The sequence below is a fragment of the Phyllobates terribilis genome, unplaced genomic scaffold (genome assembly GCF_046119375.1).
Source record: "Phyllobates terribilis strain yellow unplaced genomic scaffold, ASM4611937v1 Scaffold_9__5_contigs__length_417890890, whole genome shotgun sequence".
Taxonomy (NCBI): Eukaryota; Metazoa; Chordata; class Amphibia; order Anura; family Dendrobatidae; genus Phyllobates; species Phyllobates terribilis.
Window position 1 is genome coordinate 384,728,083 of NW_027362769.1, and position 24,616 is coordinate 384,752,698.

At 41.2% G+C, this 24,616-nt stretch overlaps 1 protein-coding gene across 2 annotated transcripts in view; it reads left to right on the forward strand.

The window, feature by feature from the left end:
* SEPTIN12 (septin 12) overlaps positions 1-24,616 on the forward strand; it is a 116,958-nt gene that overhangs the window by 15,293 nt on the left and 77,049 nt on the right. The window contains exon 2 of one of the 2 annotated variants that reach the window (XM_073648565.1): positions 16,492-18,105. In XM_073648565.1, coding sequence (XP_073504666.1) covers positions 16,492-18,105 — 1,614 coding nt within the window. Of the gene's footprint in view, positions 1-16,491; positions 18,106-18,759; positions 18,897-24,616 lie in introns of those variants that run through there. The other variant, XM_073648567.1, reaches the window with a different exon arrangement.

Below are 24,616 nucleotides of genomic sequence, written 5' to 3' on the forward strand. Positions count from 1 at the left end.
AATAGGTAAGGAGGAAAAAATAGAAGCAGAAGGATAGAAGCATCTCATTCCAATCTCTGAACCGGTTTTAGTAATCAGATTTTTGGAAATTAATATAGATAACCTCTTTCACAAATAGGTCTAGATCAGTTCCAAACACCAGTCCACACGGCCACCAACAGGTCATATTTTCAGGATTTCCAAAGTGTTGCACAGGTGAGAGAATTCCTGATGCCTTGATGATACTTCCATCACCTGTGCAATACTGAGGAAATCCTGAAAACATGACCTGTTGGGGGCTGTGAGGACTGGAGTTTTGGAAACACTAGCCTAGATAGAAGGATAGAAACAGAAGAAGGATGGAAGCCATCGCATCCCTATCTCAGCTGGTTCTAGCAATCAGATGTTTAGAAATTCACGTGGGAAACCACTTTCACAAATCGATCTGGAGTGAAGGATAAAAGCATCTCATCCCAATCTCTCAGCCGATTTTAGTAATCAGATTTCTATAAATTAAAATAGTTAACCTCTTTCACTAATAGATTTGGAGAGAAAAATAGAAGCAGAATGATAGAAGCATCTCTTCCCTATCTCAACCAGCCTTAGTAATCAGATTTGTAAAAATTTAGATGGAGAACTTGTTTCAGAATCAGTCTGTAGAGAAGAATACAATCAGAAAGATGGAAGCATCTCATCGAAATCTTAACCAGTTTTAGTAATCAGATTTTTAGTAATTTAGGTAGAGAAACTCTTTCACAAATTGGTCCGTAGAGAAGGATAGAAGCATCATATCCCAATCTTTGCAGTTTTAGTAATCAGACTTTTGGAAATGTTGGTGAAGGACCACTTTCACAATGCATCAAAGCATCTATGTAGATTATTGATGACTATATGGCAGCATCCCTCCCATGTTGTATGATTGAAGTTCCTGTATGTGTTAGTACTTTGGATGTGTCAGTCCGTGAACAGTATAAACCATTGCACTGCTTCGCACACACCTAAAGACTGAGATATTATATTAGATTGGAGATAAGAATGTGAAGACTAAACACTTTATAGGATTATGGAGAAACTGGTACGCCAGGAAGACAACGTCACGTATGAAAGAACATGATCTAGACATGGCTCTCATGTACGTGATCCGTTCCGGAGACAGGTCGTGCGTTACATTGTAATTAGGGTCATCCGATGCGTACAATTGCAACGTGCGGTGAAGCTGCTGCTAATCTCTTGTAATTCAGTGACTTTACAAGACTTCTAATGTGTCGGGAGATTAGGAGGACTCTTAATAATGACAAATGACCCCCCCCCCCACATCCCTGCAAAAAATGTATAGGCATGAGGCTACATTACACTTATAATGTATGAGATCCCACTTCAAGGGTCGTCCAGTCAATAAGGTTCCATCATTGTAAAGTTTAAAAATTCAGAAACTTTTTAACATACTTTGTGTATCAATATTTCTGTTTCTTGTCGGTGAATTAAGACATTCTTATTTACATTCAGAGGCTAAAAAGCCACCCCGATGACACTGAACTGTAGGGTTTGTTCATGTGGTAGATCCGTCAGCGACTAAGTACAAAAACGTAATTGACCTTTCATCTTAAAGGTCATTAGACTAGCACAACCCCAAAAAAATAGAAAAGCCAACCACTTTCACTTGCCCAAAGGGCCCTTGACCATGCAGAAGAAACAGCTGGCAATCGAAATTAGACCTTTCCACCAATTTGGATGGATTTCTTAGCGCAGCTGTCCCTGACGCCTCCCGTCATGGTGCAAATAGGGCCGAGGTTTTGCGCTGAGTTTTTACCACAACTTTTTGGTGTCAGTTGAACATGTGTGCACCTTAATTAAACCTTGGGGTCAGGGATTAATAAATCGGCCCCACCGCCCATGTTTTCAGTCTGTAGTGATGGTGACTGCTCAGTGAGTGCAGCGGAGGGAGGTTGGGGGAAGGGAGGGGGAGATACAGGTAAATATCCAGGTGTAATCTGATGCTGGACAGGGAAAAAACTGCACAAAAGAATGTTCAGCTTCCTTCATAATTACTTTCTACTGTAACCCCTTCACTGCCGGGGCCAAGCTTGGGAGGCTTCTAGAACACATCAAAATCTCAGCATCTACCCAAGAAGATATGTACGCAGCATTTGAAATGGCGCTGACATTCGAGGTTCTTATATAGAGTGTAGGATCCAGAATATGAGACCATATAAGTTTATGTCTTCGCTTGGGGGTGGTGCATATATTTTGGTCTGGAAAGAAGGATAGAAGCTTCTTATCCCAGTCTCTCAGCCGGCATTACTAATCAGATTTTTAGAAACCTATTTGGAGAACCTCTTTGAAATATAGGTCTTGGTGGAAGCGGAGGAATAGAAGAAGGATTGTAATATCTCATCCCAGTCTCTGAGGCGGTTTTAGTAATCAGATTTTTAGAAAACTAGATGGGGAATCCTCTTTGACAAATAGGTCTGGATAGAAGCAAGAAGATATAAGCATCTCATGCATTTTAGAAAACAATTTGGAGAACCTCTTTGACAAATAGCTCTGGATGGAAGCTGAAGGATAGCAGCCTCTCATCCCAATCTTTGAGGTGGCATTGTTAATCAGATTTTTAGTAACTTAAGTGGAGAACCTCTTTGACAAATTGGTCTCGATAGAATGATAGAAGCAGAAGACGGATAGAAGCAGGATAGAACCCTATAATTCCTACCATTCCTTGTTTGGCTCATGGACCATTAAGCCCTCTCTGGCCAGTCTCCATCTCCACTATACCAAAAGTGCCCCTATGGTCTGTTACCGCGAGAAGTCCTCAAAAGGATCACCCCAGGCTTGGATCAGTACACCAATCATCTCTATCCTGCTCATTGTCCTACTGTCAGTTCCAGATTATCCACGCATAAAAAGGTAAATGGAAGACGCCCTCCTGCATAGGCATGCTTGGCATGTTTGGAGTGGTGTCTTTCACTGAGGCTCATGGGAGTTGCAGGCCAGGACCGAGCTCTTCTCCTGAGGGGGTCGCTGACTTGTGAAAGTTTAACAATGTGGGGCTGGATTATGAGGGATTTGGGACTGGTGCCGTTGACTTGACCTGTTGACATTCGAACTGGTGAAGGTATCAGATGAGATTGACAGCGGCGGGGTCAGTAGAACAGTATGTTTCCACGTCATGGCCCTTGAATCGCCAAACCATGATTAGCAGTAAACCATAATTATCCTGGCATAATGGAAAGTCACTCATATTTCTACGAGAGTCAACTCAGCGACTAATCCTCTATGATGAAGCCCAGCTTCACTGACACCTTCCAGAAGATACCTACCTTCCATATCAATGTTCTCACACAGCTGTCACTACTCTAGATATTGATGTGGATGGTGAACTGAATCCACAATGGTCTCCATAGCATAACGTTACATAAACCAGAGCAAGGTGCACCTCCTATGGTATCTCTCGGTAGTGCAGCCTAAGGCCTCAATCCTTCATGTGTTTCTTGTATGAAATATGAGTTGTTTCCAGAAATTTCAGGTCAGTTCTTCTGCCCAAATCCTGATCAGACGTTAAGAAAAGCCAAGTTCTTGTGTCTAATAAGCGAAGGGAAAGACATGATCTGAATTATATCTTAGGAGCAAAAAATCCAGGCCCAGACAATGACGTATATATTTGGATATGGGTCCTATCTAGACTGAGCTTAGCATCCAAGGTGTCATGTCAGCCGCAATTCACATAGTCCAGAACCCGAATAATAGAAGTGAAAATGGTCATTTTTCCACTATGACTCTTACATTTTTTGGCAACCCCACCACTTTACTGCTCTGGGTATGTCAAAAATTAGGGACAATTCCAGCAAATTCAAGACTGTTGACTACTTTGAGGCTGAGTCTTTCTACTCCAAGGGTATGTACACACGTGGTATCCACTCATAACTGTAAATCCTATCTGTTATACAATAGATTGCCTCTCTATGGAATACAGACTTATTTTAGAATAGACGGTGTAAGCGGTTCACTAAAAATGAAAGCGTTTATTAAAATTGTGCCCCAAAAGTGGACATTTACAGAAGGCTTTATTGGTTTTAGTGTGTGGACCTGAACAAGGGGTGGCACCAAATGTTGGGAGCTATTGAATCTGTGTGTTCTTCTTGCAGCTTCATCAAAGTCCAGTTGGTTCTGATAAAGATGTGGTAGAATAGTAGTCAAATGCTGGTGTCTTCATGGCCATTATGACCTCCTCTGACACACAAGAACTTGACAATGGCCTGAATGACCATGAAGAACTCTGTCCAGGCGTATGTCTAAAACAAAGCTGCCTTCACAGTAACTTTCACTTTTTGTCCTTTCATTGACCCACTTTTCTCTCTGGCTCTTCATTGCCCCACTTGTCTCCTGGTTCCTCTTATGAATGGCCCTGGTAACCATTGTTGGGACAGAATGGGAAGAAGATGCTATCGAGGGGGTTTTTGCTAAAGACTTTCCATGGCTGGCTTCCCATGTTAAACAGAGGGATTGTGTTCTTCCAGGCTCTTCTTTCTGCCCTGCTGCAAAACTGGAATGACTGTCCGATAACATCTCTTGGCTGTCTTTCTGGGACTGAAGGCAGGTCTCTCAGGCTTTTGATGGTGTGGTCTCAACAGTCACGGGATGAATTTTGCATGTCAGCAGCAGCTATAATTGGTTTTCTTTTTAGTTTGTCTTCTGTTCTTTAATCTGCGTTCTCTGATTTTCATCGTTCCCTGTACATCTTAAGGCTCTTCTTAGTGTCACATAAAGATGGGTTAACCCCACAATCGCTGCTTTAAGATGGTCAAGACCCAATCATCTTTCGGAGTTGAATGTAACTCTGACCATCGTATCATGGGTGCCGTATGTAACTCTAACCATGTATGTGAGCATTGATGTGGATGGAAGATAACTTCTGGAAGATGTACATGAAGCTGGGCCTCATCATGGACAATTGGTCTTTAGTTGATCTTCGTAGAAATATGAGTGACTTTGCATTATGGGGTCAATTCGGGATAGTTACGGTTTACTCTAAATTTCCCTAGTTTGGTAATTCGAAGGCACAATGTGGAAAAGTACTGTTCTACTCAAGAGCAACATATGGGCCATACAAGAAACAGGGCTTGAAAGTTGGTCTTCAAAGGGCCATAGAAGGTCCATTCTCCTGAGATTTTCCAACATGACGGAGAAAGTGCCTAGTTCTTCCAAAACCTTGCCCACATTTCGGTGTACTGGACTGTAGACTGAGTCTGCTTGTAGTAAGCCTTGACCTAGGAATATTCATCAGAGATTCTTAATCACCAAACCATAAATATAATATGGTTCCATAATTGGTGCAGATATGTGACATGGTTGTAGTAGGAGACCAACTATTGAATTCATTTCTAGCCAGCATTTAAGCGGTAGATGGTTTCATTTTTAAGACACTGATTGTGTTGTCCCTGTAGGTAAATGTAATGTGTATAATGTGTAAAAATCTGATTAATAATGCAGAATGAAGAGATATGGTAACTGGCTGCATTAATTTGATTTTTAGACAATTTTCTGGATACCTACAGCCAAATTAAACTAATTTCTTGAAGAACATTCAGATTCTGTACCTGTTTGGTTTTGCTTGAATGATCTGGTGCTTTGCTCCCCATGGCAAATCAGATGATTGGCATTGCTGGATGCCTCAGTTTCTATCCTGCAATCTTCTTATCTCCTTCTTCAAGTGCCTAACCTCTGTTATCTGATCTGACCCCCACTACTATCACAGGTCCCCCCCCCCAACAATGGCCTCATCAAACGGGGGACAATGCACCATTTCCATCATATATTATAAACTTTTATTACAATGTAATTGTGCTGACACTGAGCTCACCTACAGAAGACCCTTCACCTTGTGTCAGCACAATGAGGGCGCTCAGTCATGCGCACATTGGGTCTCTCTTTTGAAGTCGCTTCAAGGTATGGATTGGATTAGCAGCTGTGCAAGTATGGACAACATATAGACAAGGAACATGCAGAACCTCGGAAATCCTGCGCCGTAATTCTACTTAAAGGCCATTCCTATGGCAGAAAGACAGTTAAGAAACAGACGCCTTTGAAATGAGATATCTTAACATTTTTATGCCTTGGAAAAATGTCATCTACGCTTGTCAAATGACTGGTAGAATTTATTACTTTCTTAGTCATTTATTAAGCATAAAAAGATGTTCTGAATTTTAACATACAGTATATTTTACCAAAACCTAATTACTAGTGCCGTCTGAAAAGATAAATGTCATTCAACTACTGGAAAATGACTTAGGATATCAGAAATGATCTTGTTAGTTATTTATGAAGAATAATCAGAATCATTTATTTTTACAAAAATCTGATTGCTAGTGCTAATTAATGCAACCTGATATCATAGATGTCATTCACGACTGGAAAGAATATTAGAAATGATACCGTTCTATAGATATATTACTATTTTAATATTTTTTTTTACAAAAATCTGTTTACTAGTGCCGCCTGAGATAGTGAATATATTCGCTACTGGAAAGTGATTATAAGCCCCCCGTATATATAAGACAAAGGTCATTTGTCATAGTCATAGTGAATGTGTTTTTAAGATAAATCTAATTACTAGTGCCGCCTGACATTAGTTTTGTCAAATAGAACTGGAAAATTACTAAAAATATAAAAAAAAATTCTGTTCTTAATCAATTATAAAGCATAAAGTGATTCTACTTACAAATTATTTTTTTTTTAGAGAAATCTGATTACTAGTGCTGCTTGAAATGAGGAATATCCGATATTACGGCTGCCAAGGAGTTGACTAAAGTGAGAAAAGGAGGTGGGCTAAGGAGATATGTGACATTAATCCTAAAAAATTAGGAGTCGTGGTAATCTTAAAGGGGTCCAAACACATTAAATGACAGAAATAATGTGTGCTTTGGGGCCGCTGACAGCTTTCTATGGGAGTCTAGGAAGGGTTTTATGGCATCCTGTTTACCTCTCATATCCTGGATGGGGACTCTTATCTCTCCCTCCCCCCTGCCCTGTTTTGTGGCTACTTCCACGTTTGACCTTCAAGCTTTGGACTATAATTATCCATGTTGAGAAGTCGTAATTAAAGGCAATAACTCAAGCGTTTTCCCTTTATGGCTGACGTACCCAATTCATTTGCAGCAGCTTGTTGGAGATGACCACAAGTTATTTATGAAGTGGCTATGAGGTCAGGATAGTCCTGCAGCTGTGCGGCCCAATATTCCTGCACATTTCCCTGCAGACCCCAAGACCGGCAGGTAGAAACACTATTGTTTCAATGTCAGACTCACAAACTGGGATATTAAAGGGGTCCAAATTCTTCCAAAACGATCCTTTGTATGAACCGGTGCCATATTGATAATTGGCTCTAGAGGTCCCAACATATGGATAAAAATGGTGAGATTTGTAACCCTACAAGGACTGAGGGTCTCATATTCTGCTGAGCTGTGTATCCACCATGTGTGATACTGTAACGTGGCAGCCATGGGCGAGGTACCCGTCTCTTACGCTCCGGCACGTTATATGAAGGTTGGGGTCCTGGATGGGTGTGTGGACTTTGTGGCGCCCTTGCAGGACTCATGATGCCGGTGACGTGGACCGGTCAAGACCGGATGTTGAACAGTTCAATGAAGGAGACCACAACTCAAATATAAACAGTCTTCTACTGAACATCAACTTGGTTTCCTTCACAATGCGGAGCATCTTCACACACCGTCTCGCTACCTCTTCGGGTTTACTTGTTTCGCTGTCTTCACCACCACGCAGCACACTACAACGGCGCAGTTATTGAGAGTCCTCTTCCCTCTCAAAGGATCTATTTTGCCAATATGGGTGATACTTAGCTTCTCTGCTTCCTGACGCCTTGGATCTCCAGGCCGGGGCACTCTCTTAGTCTCATGTTCTCTGTTCTGTCCTGGCCCGTTACCTCTCTGAGTTATAGACTCGGGGTTGTACTGACCCAGGACCCGTCTCCAGTTGATCACTTTGTCCTTTAGTCACTTCTCCTTTCTTTATCTCGGATCTCGCCATCCAATCTTTCGGTCTCCACTCACATCAGAGACACCCACGTCATGCGGCTCTGCTGACTAGTGAGACGTTAGGTCTGCTTCTGCACCCTCGGCCCAAACTAACTTCCTGGCAGGAAACTGTCTCTGTCCCTTCGCCTTAGTCCCTTCCCAGTCTGGGCTAGTCCCAAACATTAAACCTAACTCTCCCTACTGTCGGTCAAACTACAACATCGTCACTAATAACACATATCATAATACACATTACACATCAAGGTACATTTACAACTATACACGTGTCTTCAAGGGGGAACGTGGCAGGATGTCCGTCTCCTTATAATACCGTCTGCTGAGCCCTGTATCTAATCCTATCATATGTGATACTGTCTACTGAGCCATACATCCAATCCTATCATGTGTGATATACTGTCTGCTAATCTGTGTATCTAATTCAACCATGTGTGATACTGTCTGCTGAGCTATGTATCTAATCCTATCATGTGTGATACTGTCAGCTGAGCCCTGTATCTAATCCTATCATATGTGATACTGTCTACTGAGCCATACATCCAATCCTATTGTGTGATATATTGTCTGCTAATCTGTGTATCTAATTCAACCATGTGTGATACTGTCTGCTGAGCTATGTATCTAATCCTATCATGTGTGATACTGTCAGCTGAGCCCTGTATCTAATCCTATCATATGTGATACTGTCTACTGAGCCATACATCCAATCCTATTGTGTGATATATTGTCTGCTAATCTGTGTATCTAATTCAACCATGTGTGATACTGTCTGCAGAGCTATGTATCTAATCCTATCCTGTGTGATACTGTCTGCTGAGCCAAATATCTTGTGTGATACTGTCTGCTGAGCCGTGTATCTAATCTTATCCTGTGTGATACTGTCTGCTGAGCCGTGTATCTAATCTTATCCTGTGTGATACTGTCGGCTGAGCCGTGTATCTAATCCTATCATGTGTGATACTGTCTGCTGAGGCGTGTATCTAATCCTATCATGTGTGATACTGTCTGCTGAGCCATGTATCTAATCCTATTATGTGTAATACTGTCTGCTGAGCCGTGTATCTAATCCTAACCTGTGTGATACTGTTTTATGAGCTGTGTATCTAAGCCTAGTAATTGAGCTGCTGTATCTAATTCCAAAATGGCTGACAGTAGATTTCCCTGTTTTTGCTATTTTTCTCACATACTAATGAAAAATTACTCTTACTATTTACATCTACTGTCCCTTTAACAGTTAATTCCTCCGGCTCCTGCGCCCATTAGTTCTGGCCTCCCCTCACCTGCACCTCTCCCCTCATCCCAGGTCCGATCACCTCTGACCCTGTCCCCCTCCCTCTCTTCAGAGGTGAATGAAATTCCAGAGAAGCATTTACCTTCCCAAAGCTGGCGTGTGCCAACATGTGGCCATAACGTCCACACCGGACCCAGAACCGTCACCTCAGAACCGTCAACATGACCGCAATAAAATCTGATTTCTACAGCAGAGGGAAATAATGGAAAACAAGCAACCAATCACAGCCCAGCTTTCATTTTAGTAGAGCAGTTTAAGAAATGAAAGCTGCTCTGTGATTGGTTGCTGTGGAAAAGATGGGAGACCATTTTGCTAAATGAGGCCTAGTGTGTCCAAGGCCAAGCCCTTTAATATTTTGCGTTGTCAGGCAGTATGTCCATAGCAACCAGAGGCGTAAGGACTTGCCACCAGACCGTCACATTAACCTAGCACATTTGGGGGCAGGATACTACAAGGGTAAATTAGCTGTTGTTGTCAGGGGTCCCGAACCTGGTAGTCTGCTCTGTTCCTTTACCAAAGAGGATGTTTTTTTTCTGCTCATGGTCGCCCCCTGTTGAGTAATATATGGGTTGTGGAGGAAGGGAAGTGACAACCGCTAAAAGCACATTTCTGATTCCCAAAAATAGTTGTCAGTTGCCCCGCCCAGTTGGCATTTTTATTTTTCCCCCTTCCAGTCTGGGCTGTGGGAATGCAGAAAGCTCCATCTATATTTTGCACAGTCCGCGGCCTCGCACCGCGGGGGTATTTTAGGCCGCGCAGATTCCTCTGAAGCCCAGAACTTGTTAACGCTTCTTATTTTAAAACCATTTTGGTTCATGAATTAGAAAAATCTTATTTTTAGAGGCGAGGAAAATGCAGAAACCACAGGTGGGAGCAATAAATAATCGTAGGAAATCGAGATCTCGCTGCCTCGAAGCTATTTTTATGAAATCGTTTAATATATTATTTGGTCACGTGGGCTGTCATGTGGACATTAATGCCTCAGTCTAGTAATAGACACGTGGAGTAACTAACACTAGACTGACTTATATGGGAAGGGGGGAGAGAGCAGGGAAGGGTCCGGGTATACCGTAGTGGCGGAAAAATCATATATTCATACTTACCAACTGTCCCAAATTTTCAGATACAGTCTCGAAAAATTCAGGCCTCTTTAGACCCAGAAGAGGCGGTTCCTAAGTAAACCCTGCCCAAACATGGGCATGTCTGGAGCGTTCCCGAATGGATCACATCATTCCATTCGTTAAAGGGGACCGGTCACTAGGTTAAAAATGTCCAGTTTTTGTTCTTATTTTATTCCCATTGCTCCTCCGAGTATTACATTTTTTTTCGTTTTTTTAAATCCGCCCTACGGTTCTAGAGATATGGGCCTTTTTACTTACTGCTAATTATTATGAGCGTTGCTAAAGGGGGCGTGGCTCTCAGGATTCTCTGGAGGCGTGTCTTGAGGCTGTTCTGCATAATTACCCTGTGAGCCACGCCCACTAAGTAGAGACTATAAAAAGTAGCACTAAATAAAAAGGCTCGTATCTCTGTAACCATACAACGGATTTATAAAAAAACAAAAAGCAAAATGCTCAGGAGAGTAGAGGGAATAATATAAGAGCAAAAACCGGACACATTTGAACAGATGATATGTCCCCTTTAAACATCCCTTCTAACACTAATTTTGGTAAGTAATAATGTATCTATGGGGCTTCTTGTCCCCAATTTTGCGCTTGTGGGTGACCAGTTGACAAAAGAAAGTTATGCTTCAAAAATGGCTGACTTCCTGTAGGAAGAGAAGCTCTGGAGCACAAACTGCTGTTTCTGGGAGTATTCCATGGACTGCAATGACTGATTCACCTAGTAATTAGAATAAATTGGATAATAACATGCTAATTAGTTACATCCCAAATAATAACGTGACCCCCTGGGACTTCTCAGTGCACATCCCAGTGCTAAACCCTTCCAGATGACATACACTGCTGTATCGTCACAGCGCGTGAAACTTAGAGCAGTGGCAGCAAAAATGTGCCATCATCCAGATCATCAAAATGAATATTCAAGAGGTCCTCTGCGGGTAATTTGTGCCGGTGTTCCGATATAGAGCTCCAAATTTCCAGCGTGGACACAGAAATAAATAATGAATTTCTATTGGCCACCACTAGGCGGAGCTCAGGAGCTGACTGCAGACTGTGTTATTATTGAATTCTATGTGTAATCTGTCTGCAGCGAGCTCCCTCTAGTGGTGACTGCAGGGAGAAGTTTTATCAAATCAATGCAGGGTATTTGGAGCTCGGTATCAGTAAAAACTGATGTCGGACCCCTATAAAGATATATTAGGAAATGAATCAGCACTGAATAAAGGACCTAAAAGCACATATAGTTCAGGGCGGATGTCATCAGGGAGCTCGTCCGGCCATATGTGCCCGTGTCCAGCACAAGTATCATCATGCTTAGTTACCATGTGGCCGTGTTTTTCTTCCTCTTCTCCTCACTATGGGGGGCTTCCTCACTGGGGGGTAAAGTTTCCAGATAAACAATTAGCTGGGAAGTAACCCCCTTCTGAGAAAGCTGCTGATAAGATCTGAACTCAGGGAACAGATGGTGAAGAGGCAGAGACTGCAGGGGAGGAAGAGGAGGAGGCCACAGGCCACAAATGGACAGAAAGCTTCAACTCCACGACCCCCAAAACCAAAGCTTAGGTACAGGTCAGTTCAGATAGCATCCATGTATCTAATGTGAGATACTGTCTGCTGAGCCTCTGTATCTGTGATACTTCTGAGCCTCCGTGATACTCTCTGCTGATCTGTGTATCTAATGTGTGATACCGTCTACTGAGCAAATGTATCTAATCTGTGATAATGAGCCAATATAGCTGATGTGGGATAATGTTTCCTGAGCCGTGTATCTAATCCTATCCTGTGTGATACTGTCTGCTGAGCCGTGTATCTAATCCTAGCCTGTGTGGTACTGTCTGGGGAGCCGTGTATCTAATCCTGTCCTGTGTGATACTGTCTGCTGAGCCGTGTATCTAATCTTATCCTGTGTGATACTGTCTGCTGAGCCGTGTATCTAATCCTGTCCTGTGTGATACTGTCTCCTGAGCCGTGTATCTAATCCTAACATGTCTGATACTGTCTACTGAGCAGTGTATCTAATCCTATCCTGTGTGATACTGTCTGCTGAGCCATGTATCTAACCCTATCTTGTGTGATACTGTCTGCTGAGCCGTGTATCTAACCCTATCCTGTGTGATACTGTCTTCTGAGCTGTGTATCTAATCCTATCCGGTGTGATACTGTCTGCTGAGCCGTGTATCTAATCCTATCCTGTGTGATACTGTTTGCTGAGCCGTGTATCTAATCCTATCCTGTGTGATACTGTCTTCTGAGCTGTGTATCGAATCCTATCCGGTGTGATACTGTCTGCTGAGCCGTGTATCTAATCCTATCCTGTGTGATACTGTCTGCTGAGCCGTGTATCTAATCCTATCCTGTGTGATACTAATCCTATCATGTATCTCAGCTTTTCCTGTGATACAGTGTCCCAGGCCCTGGGTGCGGATCTTCTCCAGGGCTGCGGGGATGTAATGTCTGCCTGTCTATCACAGTGACAGATGATAGGAGGCAGCGTGTTGTCGCACATCAGTCATGTACCGCTGCTCATCATCATTCCCGTTACCGCCAGTGATATGATAACGGATCTCGTACCCCACGACCTGTGATGCGGCCGGGGAACGCTGCACTTCTCCAACATCCCATATGACAATCAGGAACATTTAAAGTGACAGGATCCGAAGTAATATCAGGGGGTGGAGCGCTGCGCTGCGGAGTGGTCTTCATGCCCATCTGTAGAATTTGGGATCTGGGGATCATTATAGGATGAATGGAGATCCCAACCAACCCTTTGTGGCTTCTCCGGGTCTTCTATGAATTCTGCCAGTTTTCCATGCATCTGATTTGTTTACTATCAGTTTTCTCATTGGACTGAAATGCGTTGGTCACTTCCTATTTTCCATACTCTACTTCCTGTCATTTGACGTTTTCTTTAAAAAAAAATATAAAAAATGTAGAGGAAATGGATGAGGACAGATGATAAGGGATCATCACCCATCATCCACTCCTGCCGGCTGTAATGTAAAGCATGGCTCCCCTCCGACGGGAGGGCTCGTCTGGAGCCTCCGCTCAGGAAGTGGAGGATAAGTCGAATGTCAGCTCTGGAGCTTCGGCCCTAGAAATTGATCCTGCACAGATGGACTTAATTCACTTCCTCTCTCTTCACAAGCCATAAGTGGGGCTAAAAGGGTCATCCCGGGACGCCCGCGCCTCTTTGTTGTCCATGGTGGACGAGAAGAGGGCCATATGTCTCTTTTCCTGGGGCCATGTATGGCCTTGTTTATGGAGGAGGCGGCCATCTTTATAGATGGTTATTACCGTCATCTAGGCCTTGGGGTGAGTTCATGTTTTTTGGAGTGTATGTTTGTCTTTTTTTACGGTCAACCCAAGAAAAGAAAAGCAAACTCCATGTAAAGTGTCCCACCTACACGCTGTCCATAATAGGAATAGGTGACATTACAGTCCATAGGATATGACCTAAAACTAGTTTTTGGGGGTCCTACCTTAAAGTTTGTGAACTTTTCTGGTTTAGTTCCATAAAAAATGTAGCTAATGATATAAAAGAAATATGATATTTCTTCCAGGACACAGACTCCATATAGGGGTAAGGTATATAGACGACGTTTTTTTTTTTTTTGCTTTCTTCCAATAATTAATGAAGGGGTTAATTTCATACACGTTCCTCCTGTTGAATCCCCCAGCATGGCAGTATAATATGGGGGTGGTAGTGGGACCTGGCAGCCATATGTCTCCATGCCCTGGGGGAGACATTTTTTGGAACAATTGTTATAATTGTTTAGTTCCTCTTGTTTTGTTTTTCTTTTCTCCTTTTATGTCTGGAGGGGAATTGAAGTCCCTACAGTAAAGATTATTTTCTTCTGGTCATCTTTTCTACCATCTAGGGTTGGAAAGATTTTATTTAACCTTTGATGTTTTAGGAAATGTTTAACCCTATCCTTTGGCTTCATATGTTAAAGTTTCTATATGGCCTGAAACTTTTCTTGCTTGCAGTACCACTTTTCACCACTATTGATGTCAGTACTTTCCATAGACTCTAATGCAACAGCGCCCCCCAATCATCTAGCTAATGTAATAAAGTATCCATTTTTTTCACATTATTATCGCAAAGTTTACAATTTTTCCACTTCTCAGTGTATTCTTACATGTTATTTAAGTTCAGGTTGTATGGCACAAAACCCAACAATAGATTAAAGCTCCACAGAGGAATAATGCAGGAGGAGACGCAATATTTGACCCCAAGCTCCGCTGCTTGCAGGCGTAGTTTCGTATGTGCACGTCCATGTAAGCATATAACCCATGAGCAGATATGTGCCGTGGAGGTACTGAGGCCCCGATCTCGCGTGTTTGCACATAACCCCCTCCATCATCTCCGGCCGCCTGGGGGGGGAGCAGCGTTTAGTGAAATACATGTCATCTCATCAGATCTTTACTTAGTTCTGCACCAAGTCATGACCTACGGGGAGGCAGCGCCACAAATCCATCACAGCGCTGGGAACATCTTGGCTCTGAAGTTGTATGAGCTGTCAATCATTCCACCCTCCCCGCCCTGCTGGAAAAGGTCCCAGAGACACCCTGCACTACTCTCACCCATCCAGGTACCAAACCCTCAGCTGTGAGAAGTACAGGCCTGATCTATGTATCCCTTATCTATCTATCCACCTTTTTTAAGCCTATGTGACCCCCCAATGCCTTACGAGCCATATAACGCTTCCTGGCCCGAGTTCTGGGGGTCTGTGATCTATTTATACAGAAGACACAACATCTCTATAACGGGGGCAGTAACTGGAGAGCGGACAGACATATGTGCGGTACAGCTGTGTGCCGGCTTTCTACATTCCTCCGACACAGACCCCCATTGTTCCTACCTTTAATGGATGAAGGACATTGTGGGTTTTCTGGAAGTTCAGAGTTACAATGTTATTAAGTCAGGTTTTTTGGCCACCGTTCCCTTTTATGATAAGACCTTATAAGGATTGACTGGGTACGACCCACATGGATCTCGATGTTCTTCTCCACGTAGAATCGCTCCTTTTCCTGTTTTTCCTAAATGTAGTTTTGTTCTTGCGTTCCTCCGTCTTGAGGGTAATAAATCTCGTAGGTCTTGGAGGATGTGGCCTGTGAAGGTGATCATGTCTACACGTTTGAAGCTTCTACTACTTAGATCATCGGCGCCCAAATAAGGTCTGAAGTGCAAGATCCATCATCTCTGGAGTAGGGTGGGAAGTTGAAGAAATATCTACGATTAAATCCTTAAAGGGCTTGTCCCATTAAACGCAGGAAATCAGTTGGGGTCTCACCTCTGGGACCTCCATTCATTACGAGACATGGGGTCCTGAGACCTTCAAACGAATGGGTGAATTCATGTCTAGCTTGTTTATGGGTCGTTAGTGACCACCACTTTCATAGACAATAAATGGAGCGGTGGTCACCGATCAGTGGGGATCTTAGGGGTCGGACCTCCACTGATCACACAGTTTCACTGGCCAACCATCTGATTTGTATGGGGGTCCCAGGCTCTTCCCCGACAGATGTCAGGTAAAATACTGGTCAGACATGTTCAGATTGAACCTCCCCAATCGCTCTCCGATGTGCATGGGCAACCATTTAAAAACCCACCTATGATCTTCTTGAAACTTGTATTTGGTGTTGAATCATGCAAAAACGTAACCTCAAAAGTAACTTTCCATCTACTTTACATATCAAGAGCTGCATTCACAATTCTGCTGGTTGACATGTGGACGCCTAATATCTTAGCATGACTGCCCGCTACTGACACATAAGGTATTGTCTTCACTGTGAACTACAGCCTTAACAAAACATGAAGAATTGAAATGTGAAAGTGTACAGCCAAAAATTGAAAAAAGTGGAATTGTGAATGCAGCTCTGGCTGTAACTGCATATACCATACATCATGTATCTCAAAGTCAGACGAAGCATAGTAAAGCAAAGAGTTAAAATGTTATGCTTTCAGAAGTCACTCCTCCCCTGTTTACCGATGGAAAGTGCCTTTCTTCTTCTGAATTTCGAGGACCTAACTATTCTTTCGTTTTCTCCACAGCTTTGAAAAGATCATTTGACATGGAGGACATCGATGACACCCCCGTGTTTTCCTCAACTTCTCCACTTGCATCTCCCTTCAGTCCGAGTCAACCTTCTGTCACACGAACAAGCAATGGTGACAGCCAGATATCTACAGGATCCCACCAGCCACTCTATCAGTCCCGAATCCGTATCAGTTCCAGCTGTAGTCCATCGCAGAGTCCCGTTCTCAAATCCAGGATCACCAGTAGCTTGTCCTTTAATCGTGGAACCATGCAAATGGCTAAAGCCAATGGAACGGCAGGTCAAGGACTCACCCGTGTTTCTTCTTTCCAAACACGACTTCATCCAAGCGGCTTTTCTTCTTCTGGACAAGGTAGTGACAGTGAGAGCCTCCACAGTTCTACATCCAGCCTGGAGTGCCCACTTCCAACTAAACCTTTTCAATCGCTCCGTCCTACACAGACGTCAGTGCGCCAGCATGGCTCCGCTGTCACAATGTCGAATGTAACCAGCCCAGTTCTGAAAAAATTCTCCTCCCATGGAAATATGTTTCATTCTGAGATTGAGCGTCCTGGAGTTCGTCTGGTGCCACTACCTTCCAAGAACCATGGTTCTTTGCCATCTCTAGATCTTCACATCGCTGAAGACCCGATTCCTGACTTAGTTCCTTCTCCTGATGCTGGATATCCACCATCAGAGGGATGGAGTTCACCATCACCAGACTACAAACGTCCTCTGTCTAGGAATGCCCCATCAATTAGTCGTGAGCCTTCATTTTCCTCTTCTTCGTCCTCATCACCACCAACCGAATGTGCTCCTATCAACTGCAGTTTAGCTTCCTCACCTTCCCCTCCTCCGGTTTTTGGGCCGGTGCTACCTGCCACGCTTCAGAAATTCCCAATGTCTCTGCAGAGCTCTATAGGAAGATCCAATGGTTCTGGTCTAGAACAGCTTAACAGACCATTGCCGCGGACACAACTAAGAGTCAACCTTCATTCTATGTCTGGTGTATCTTCTCATCCAACCAAGGAAAAGTCAGAAGTAGCCTTCAAGAGTCCAACACCGATGATATCGGGTGGGAGGACATCAAATGCTAATAACTTCATCAATGAAATGCCAGCCATCCAGGGCATTTTGATGCAAGACCACCACCAAGAACATGTCAAAGAACCAAACCACATTAACAATGTGAAGCCATCAGAGATAAATTCTTCAACAGAGAGGCTGAGATCTATGATGCGGAGGGCCAACTCCTTCAGTAAAGCTGATAATGACGTCCTACAAGGTCATTGCGTTCAAGAGAAAATGGTCATTGAAAAGTCAGCAGGTCGGGTAGCCGATCTAATAAAGAGCGTACAAGAAACAGTGACCCAAGAAAAGTCAACCTTCTCTAGTAGAGTACAAGGAAATGGACATGCGACCTCCATGCCCTATGTACATGACAGCCTGCAAAACCAGAGGCTCTCAGAAGAATCCAGGAATGGAGTTCCCCAAATGAACCATTGCCTTCGCAGTGAACCCAAGAGTAAGGTGCCACCAGAGACCCCCATAACTCTGGTGTCAAGTAAGGAAAAGGATCCACTGACCTCGGTGGAAGCAAAATTACAAATCACAGATTCTATCATGGAAGGTAAGAAATCTATATGTATTAGGGTAACGATTGGGGCGATCTTGAGGTCTCCAATGTCTTACTCCACCTCCTGAGCAGTATTATTATGCCGTGTGGAGATGTGTTCTGGCATTTGTATAACGTTCAGTGTGATTTTCACTGTAAAGCAGAAAATAATTACAGAAGTGAGTCAGAGGTGACCTCATCAACACCTCCGAATATGACTGACCGACCAATGAGCGTTAACCCTGGGGACATTATAGTATCTGCTGGGCAGCGGATATGTTCCAAGTACCCTCTAAAAATCTTGGCTGTAGGAATAAACTCTAGTGACCCCTCTAGTGTTCCAAAAAATCAGCTCGAAAGGTTCCTTTAAAAATTGACAAGGGAGGAGGGGGCTCGTTGTGAGTCAAAAGGGGGGACAAGCCCAGACCTGCTTATTTGGTGAACAACTGCTGGCCACTATCCCAGTTTTGGGGAAGGGAGGGCGAGGTATTTCTCCTGCTCATCTATCTCGCCCCCCTCCTCTTCTGGCTTGGCACAAGACGGCATCCCTTACTTTAGTTTGTCTCCTGGGCCAATGAGGGGAAGGAGGGAAAGCATGCGTGAAGTAGGGAGGGCAGCAACGTGCTCCAAACTTCATCTACCTGACAACCAGATGTTCTATAGAAGCTGTGAAATAGATGACCTGAGAGCGAGGACATCAAGGTCTCGTTGTGAAGGTGGCCAATCCATTTACGTCACTGGCTCTTGGTGGATCTGCATTCGGTTAGACCATAAGGTCAATACTATCGGAAAATAGCCAAAAACAGGTATATGGGGAAGGGGCCTATCGACAGTAAGGGGCTGCATCTAGTGGTGGTTCCTCCAATTTTGGTGGGAATCAAACATATGAACCAGATTAAGGGGATGTCCACCCTAATGCACCATGGTAGCTGGGTTCTGTCACATGCCTGGATGGGCCTGTAGGTATCTCATCTTCTAAAAACAAAGCATTCACCATCAGAGGTACTGTCCGCTGGATAGAGGCTGTATACATAGGACAAGCCCTTCCAATGGTCCCATTCCTAGATTCGCTCCATTTGTGGGTACCTGTACTGTGTCTTACGGTAGTTTACACGCAGCTGATCGCTACATTGGTGCCATCGGTGAGAGTGCCCGGGCGTTATACACTGTTTATTATAGCTGGGGAGTTAGCAGTAAGTTTATTTAAAGAAAGTCTCTGACACCCGAAGCAGCTGAACAAACAACCCCGCACTTATTGTGTGCGGCACAATCACAGCACCCAGGTATTGTCCCTGCCGTAGCACAAAGCATCCTGGGAAAACACCTACTGCACAATGCAAAAATTAAACCCTTTCCATACCTTACCCCTGACGCCTTCATTCCAGTCATTCCCGTTCCCCCTACAAATAAATAATATTAATCAATTACAGCAATTAACAGGTTAAAGGTCATCAATAAAATGAGAAGGAGCAGGAAAAGAAGAGGAAGAATCTAGGGAATAGTTATATTCTTGTATATAGGGGCAGTATTATAGTAGTTATATTCTTGTACATAGGGGCAGTATTATAGTAGTTATATTCTTGTACATAGGGGTAGTATTATAGTAGTTATATTCTTGTACATAGGGGGCAGTATTATAGTAGTTATATTCTTGTACATAGGAGCAGTATTATAGTAGTTATATTCTTGTACATAGGAGCAGTATTATAGTAGTTATATTCTTGTACATAGGGGCAGTATTATAGTAGATATATTCTTGTACATAGGTGCAGTATTATAGTAGATATATTCTTGTACATAGGAGCAGTATTATAGTAGTTATATTCTTGTACATAGGAGCAGTATTATAGTAGTTATATTCTTGTACATAGGGGTAGTATTATAGTAGTTATATTCTTGTACATAGGGGGCAGTATTATAGTAGTTATATTCTTGTACATAGGGGGCAGTATTATAGTAGTTATATTCTTGTACATATGGAGCAGTATTATAGTAGTTATATTCCTGTACATAGGAGCAGTATTATAGTAGTTATATTCTTGTACATAGGGGGCAGTATTATAGTAGTTATATTCTTGTACATAGGGGGGCAGTATTATAGTAGTTATATTCCTGTACATAGGAGCAGTATTATAGTAGTTATATTCTTGTACATAGGGGGCAGTATTATAGCCGTTATATTCTAGAACATAGGAGCAGTATTATAGTAATTATATTCTTGTACACAGGGGCAGTATTATAGTAGTTATATTCTTTTACATAGGGGGCAGTATTATAGTAGTTATATTCTTGTATATAGGAGGCAGTATTATAGTAGTTATATTCGTGTACATAGGGAGCAGTATTATAGTAGTTATATTCTTGTACATAGGGGGCAGTATTATAGTAGTTATATTCTTGTACACAGGGGCAGTATTATAGTAGTTATATTCTTTTACATAGGGGGCAGTATTATAGTAGTTATATTCTTGTATATAGCAGGCAGTATTATAGTAGTTATATTCTTGTACATAGGGAGCAGTATTATAGTAGTTATATTCTTGTACATAGGGGGCAGTATCATAGTAGTTATATTCTTGTACATAGGGGCAGTATTATAGTAGTTATATTCTTGTACATAGGGGGCAGTATTATAGTAGTTATATTCTTGTACATATGGAGCAGTATTATAGTAGTTATATTCCTGTACATAGGAGCAGTATTATAGTAGTTATATTCTTGTACATAGGGGGCAGTATTATAGTAGTTATATTCTTGTACATAGGGGGGCAGTATTATAGTAGTTATATTCCTGTACATAGGAGCAGTATTATAGTAGTTATATTCTTGTACATAGGGGGCAGTATTATAGTCGTTATATTCTAGTACATAGGAGCAGTATTATAGTAATTATATTCTTGTACACAGGGGCAGTATTATAGTAGTTATATTCTTTTACATAGGGGGCAGTATTATAGTAGTTATATTCTTGTATATAGGAGGCAGTATTATAGTAGTTATATTCTTGTACATAGGGAGCAGTATTATAGTAGTTATATTCTTGTACATAGGGGCAGTATTATAGTAGTTATATTCTTGTACATAGGGGCAGTATTATAATAGTTATATTCTTGTACATAGGGGGCAGTATTATAATAGTTATATTCTTGTACATAGGGGGCAGTATTATAGTAGTTATATTCTTGTACATAGGGAGCAGTATTATAGTAGTTATATTCCTGTACATAGGAGCAGTATTATAGTAGTTATATTCTTGTACATAGGGGGCAGTATTATAGTAGTTATATTCTTGTACATAGGGGGGCAGTATTATAGTAGTTATATTCCTGTACATAGGAGCAGTATTATAGCAGTTATATTTCTGTACATAGGGGCAGTATTATAGTAGTTATATTCTTGTACATAGGGGCAGTATTATAGTAGTTATATTCTTGTACATAGGGAGCAGTATTATAGTAGTTATATTCTTGTACATAGGGGCAGTATTATAGTAGTTATATTCTTGTACATAGGGGGCAGTATTATAGTAGTTATATTCTTGTACATAGGGAGCAGTATTATAGTAGTTATATTCTTGTACATAGGGGGCAGTATTATAGTCGTTATATTCTTGTATATAGGAGCAGTATTATAGTAGTTATATTCTTGTACACAGGGGCAGTATTATAGTAGTTATATTCTTTTACATAGGGGGCAGTATTATAGTAGTTATATTCTTGTATATAGCAGGCAGTATTATAGTAGTTATATTCTTGTACATAGGGAGCAGTATTATTGTAGTTATATTCTTGTACATAGGGGGCAGTATTATAGTAGTTATATTCTTGTACATAGGGGGCAGTATTATAGTAGTTATATTCCTGTACAAAGGAGCAGTATTATAGTAGTTATATTTCTGTACATAAGGGGCAGTATTATAGTAGTTATATTCCTGTACATAGGGGCAGTATTATAGTAGTTATATTCTTGTACATAGGGGGCAGTATTATAGTAGTTATAATCTTGTACATAGGGGCAGTATTATAGTAGTTATATTCTTGTACATAGGGAGCAGTATTATAGTAGTTATATTCTTTTACATAGGGGGCAGTATTATAGTAGTTATATTCTTGTATATAGGAGGCAGTATTATAGTAGTTATATTATTGTACATAGGGAGCAGTATTATTGTAGTTATATTCTTGTACATAGGGGCAGTATTATAGTTGTTATATTCTTGTACATAGGGGGCAGTATTATAGTCGTTATATTCTTGTACATAGGTGCAGTATTATAGTAGTTATATTCTTGTACACAGGGGCAGTATTATAGTAGTTATATTCTTTTACATAGGGGGCAGTATTATAGTAGTTATATTCTTGTATATAGCAGACAGTATTATAGTAGTTATATTCTTGTACATAGGGAGCAGTATTATAGTAGTTATATTCTTGTACATAGGGGGCAGTATCATAGTAGTTATATTCTTGTACATAGGGGCAGTATTATAGTAGTTATATTTTTGTACATAGGGAGCAGTATTATAGTAGTTATATTCTTGTACATAGGGGGCACTATTATAGTAGTTATATTCTTGTACATAGGGGGCAGTATTATAGTAGTTATATTCCTGTACATAGGAGCAGTATTATAGTAGTTATATTTCTGTACATAGGGGGCAGTATTATAGTAGTTATATTCCTGTACATAGGGGCAGTATTATAGTAGTTATATTCTTGTACATAGGGGGCAGTATTATAGTAGTTATATTCTTGTACATAGTGGCAGTATTATAGTAGTTATATTCTTGTACATAGGGAGCAGTATTATAGTAGTTATATTCTTCTACATAGGGGGCAGTATTATAGTAGTTATATTCTTGTATATAGGAGGCAGTATTATAGTAGTTATATTCTTGTACATAGGGAGCAGTATTATAGTAGTTATATTCTTGTATATAGGAGGCAGTATTATCGTAGTTATATTCTTGTACACAGGGGCAGTATTATAGTAGTTATGTTCCTGTACACAGGAGCAGTATTATAGTAGTTATATTTCTGTACATAGGGGGCAGTATTATAGTAGTTATATTCTTGTACATAGGGGGCTGTATTATAGTGCTTATATTCCTGTACATAGGAGCATTATTATAGTAGTTATATTTCTGTACATAGGGGGCAGTATTATAGTAGTTATATTCCTGTACATAGGGGCAGTATTATAGTAGTTATATTCTTGTACATAGAGGGCAGTATTATAGTAGTTATATTCTTGTACATAGGGGCAGTATTATAGTAGTTCTATTCTTGAACATAGGGGGCAGTATTATAGTGGTTATATTCTTGTACATAGGGGGCAGTATTATAGTAGTTATATTCTTGTACATAGGAGGCAGTATTATAGTAGTTATATTCCTGTACATAGGGGCAGTATTATAGTAGTTATATTCTTGTACATAGGAGGCAGTATTATAGTAGTTATATTCTTGTACATAGGGAGCAGTATTATAGTAGTTGTATTCCTGTACATAGGAGCAGTATTATAGTAGTTATATTCTTGTACATAGGGGGCAGTATTATAGTAGTTATATTCTTGTACATAGGGGGGCAGTATTATAGTAGTTATATTCCTGTACATAGGAGCAGTATTATAGTAGTTATATTCTTGTACATAGGGGGCAGTATTATAGTCGTTATATTCTAGTACATAGGAGCAGTATTATAGTAGTTATATTCTTGTACACAGGGGCAGTATTGTAGTAGTTATATTCTTTTACATAGGGGACAGTATTATAGTAGTTATATTCTTGTATATAGGAGGCAGTATTATAGTAGTTATATTCTTGTACATAGGGAGCAGTATTATAGTAGTTATATTCTTGTACATAGGGGGCAGTATTATAGTAGTTATATTCTTGTACATAGGGGCAGTATTATAGTAGTTATATTCTTGTACATAGGGGGCAGTATTATAGTAGTTATATTCTTGTACATAGGGGGCAGTATTATAGTAGTTATATTCTTGTACATAGGGAGCAGTATTATACTAGTTATATTCCTGTACATAGGAGCAGTATTATAGTAGTTATATTCTTGTACATAGGGGGCAGTATTATAGTAGTTATATTCTTGTACATAGGGGGCAGTATTATAGTAGTTATATTCCTGTACATAGGGGCAGTATTATAGTAGTTATATTCTTGTACATAGGGGGCAGTATTATAGTAGTTATATTCTTGTACATTGGGAGCAGTATTATAGTAGTTATATTCTTGTACATAGGGGCAGTATTATAGTAGTTATATTCTTGTACATAGGGGGCAGTATTATAGTAGTTATATTCTTGTACATAGGGGGCAGTTTTATAGTAGTTATATTCTTGTACATAGGAGGCAGTATTATAGTAGTTATATTCCTGTACATAAGGGCAGTATTATAGTAGTTATATTCTTGTACATAGGGGGCAGTATTATAGTAGTTATATTCTTGTACATAGGGGCAGTATTATAGTAGTTATATTCTTGTACATAGGGAGCAGTATTATAGTA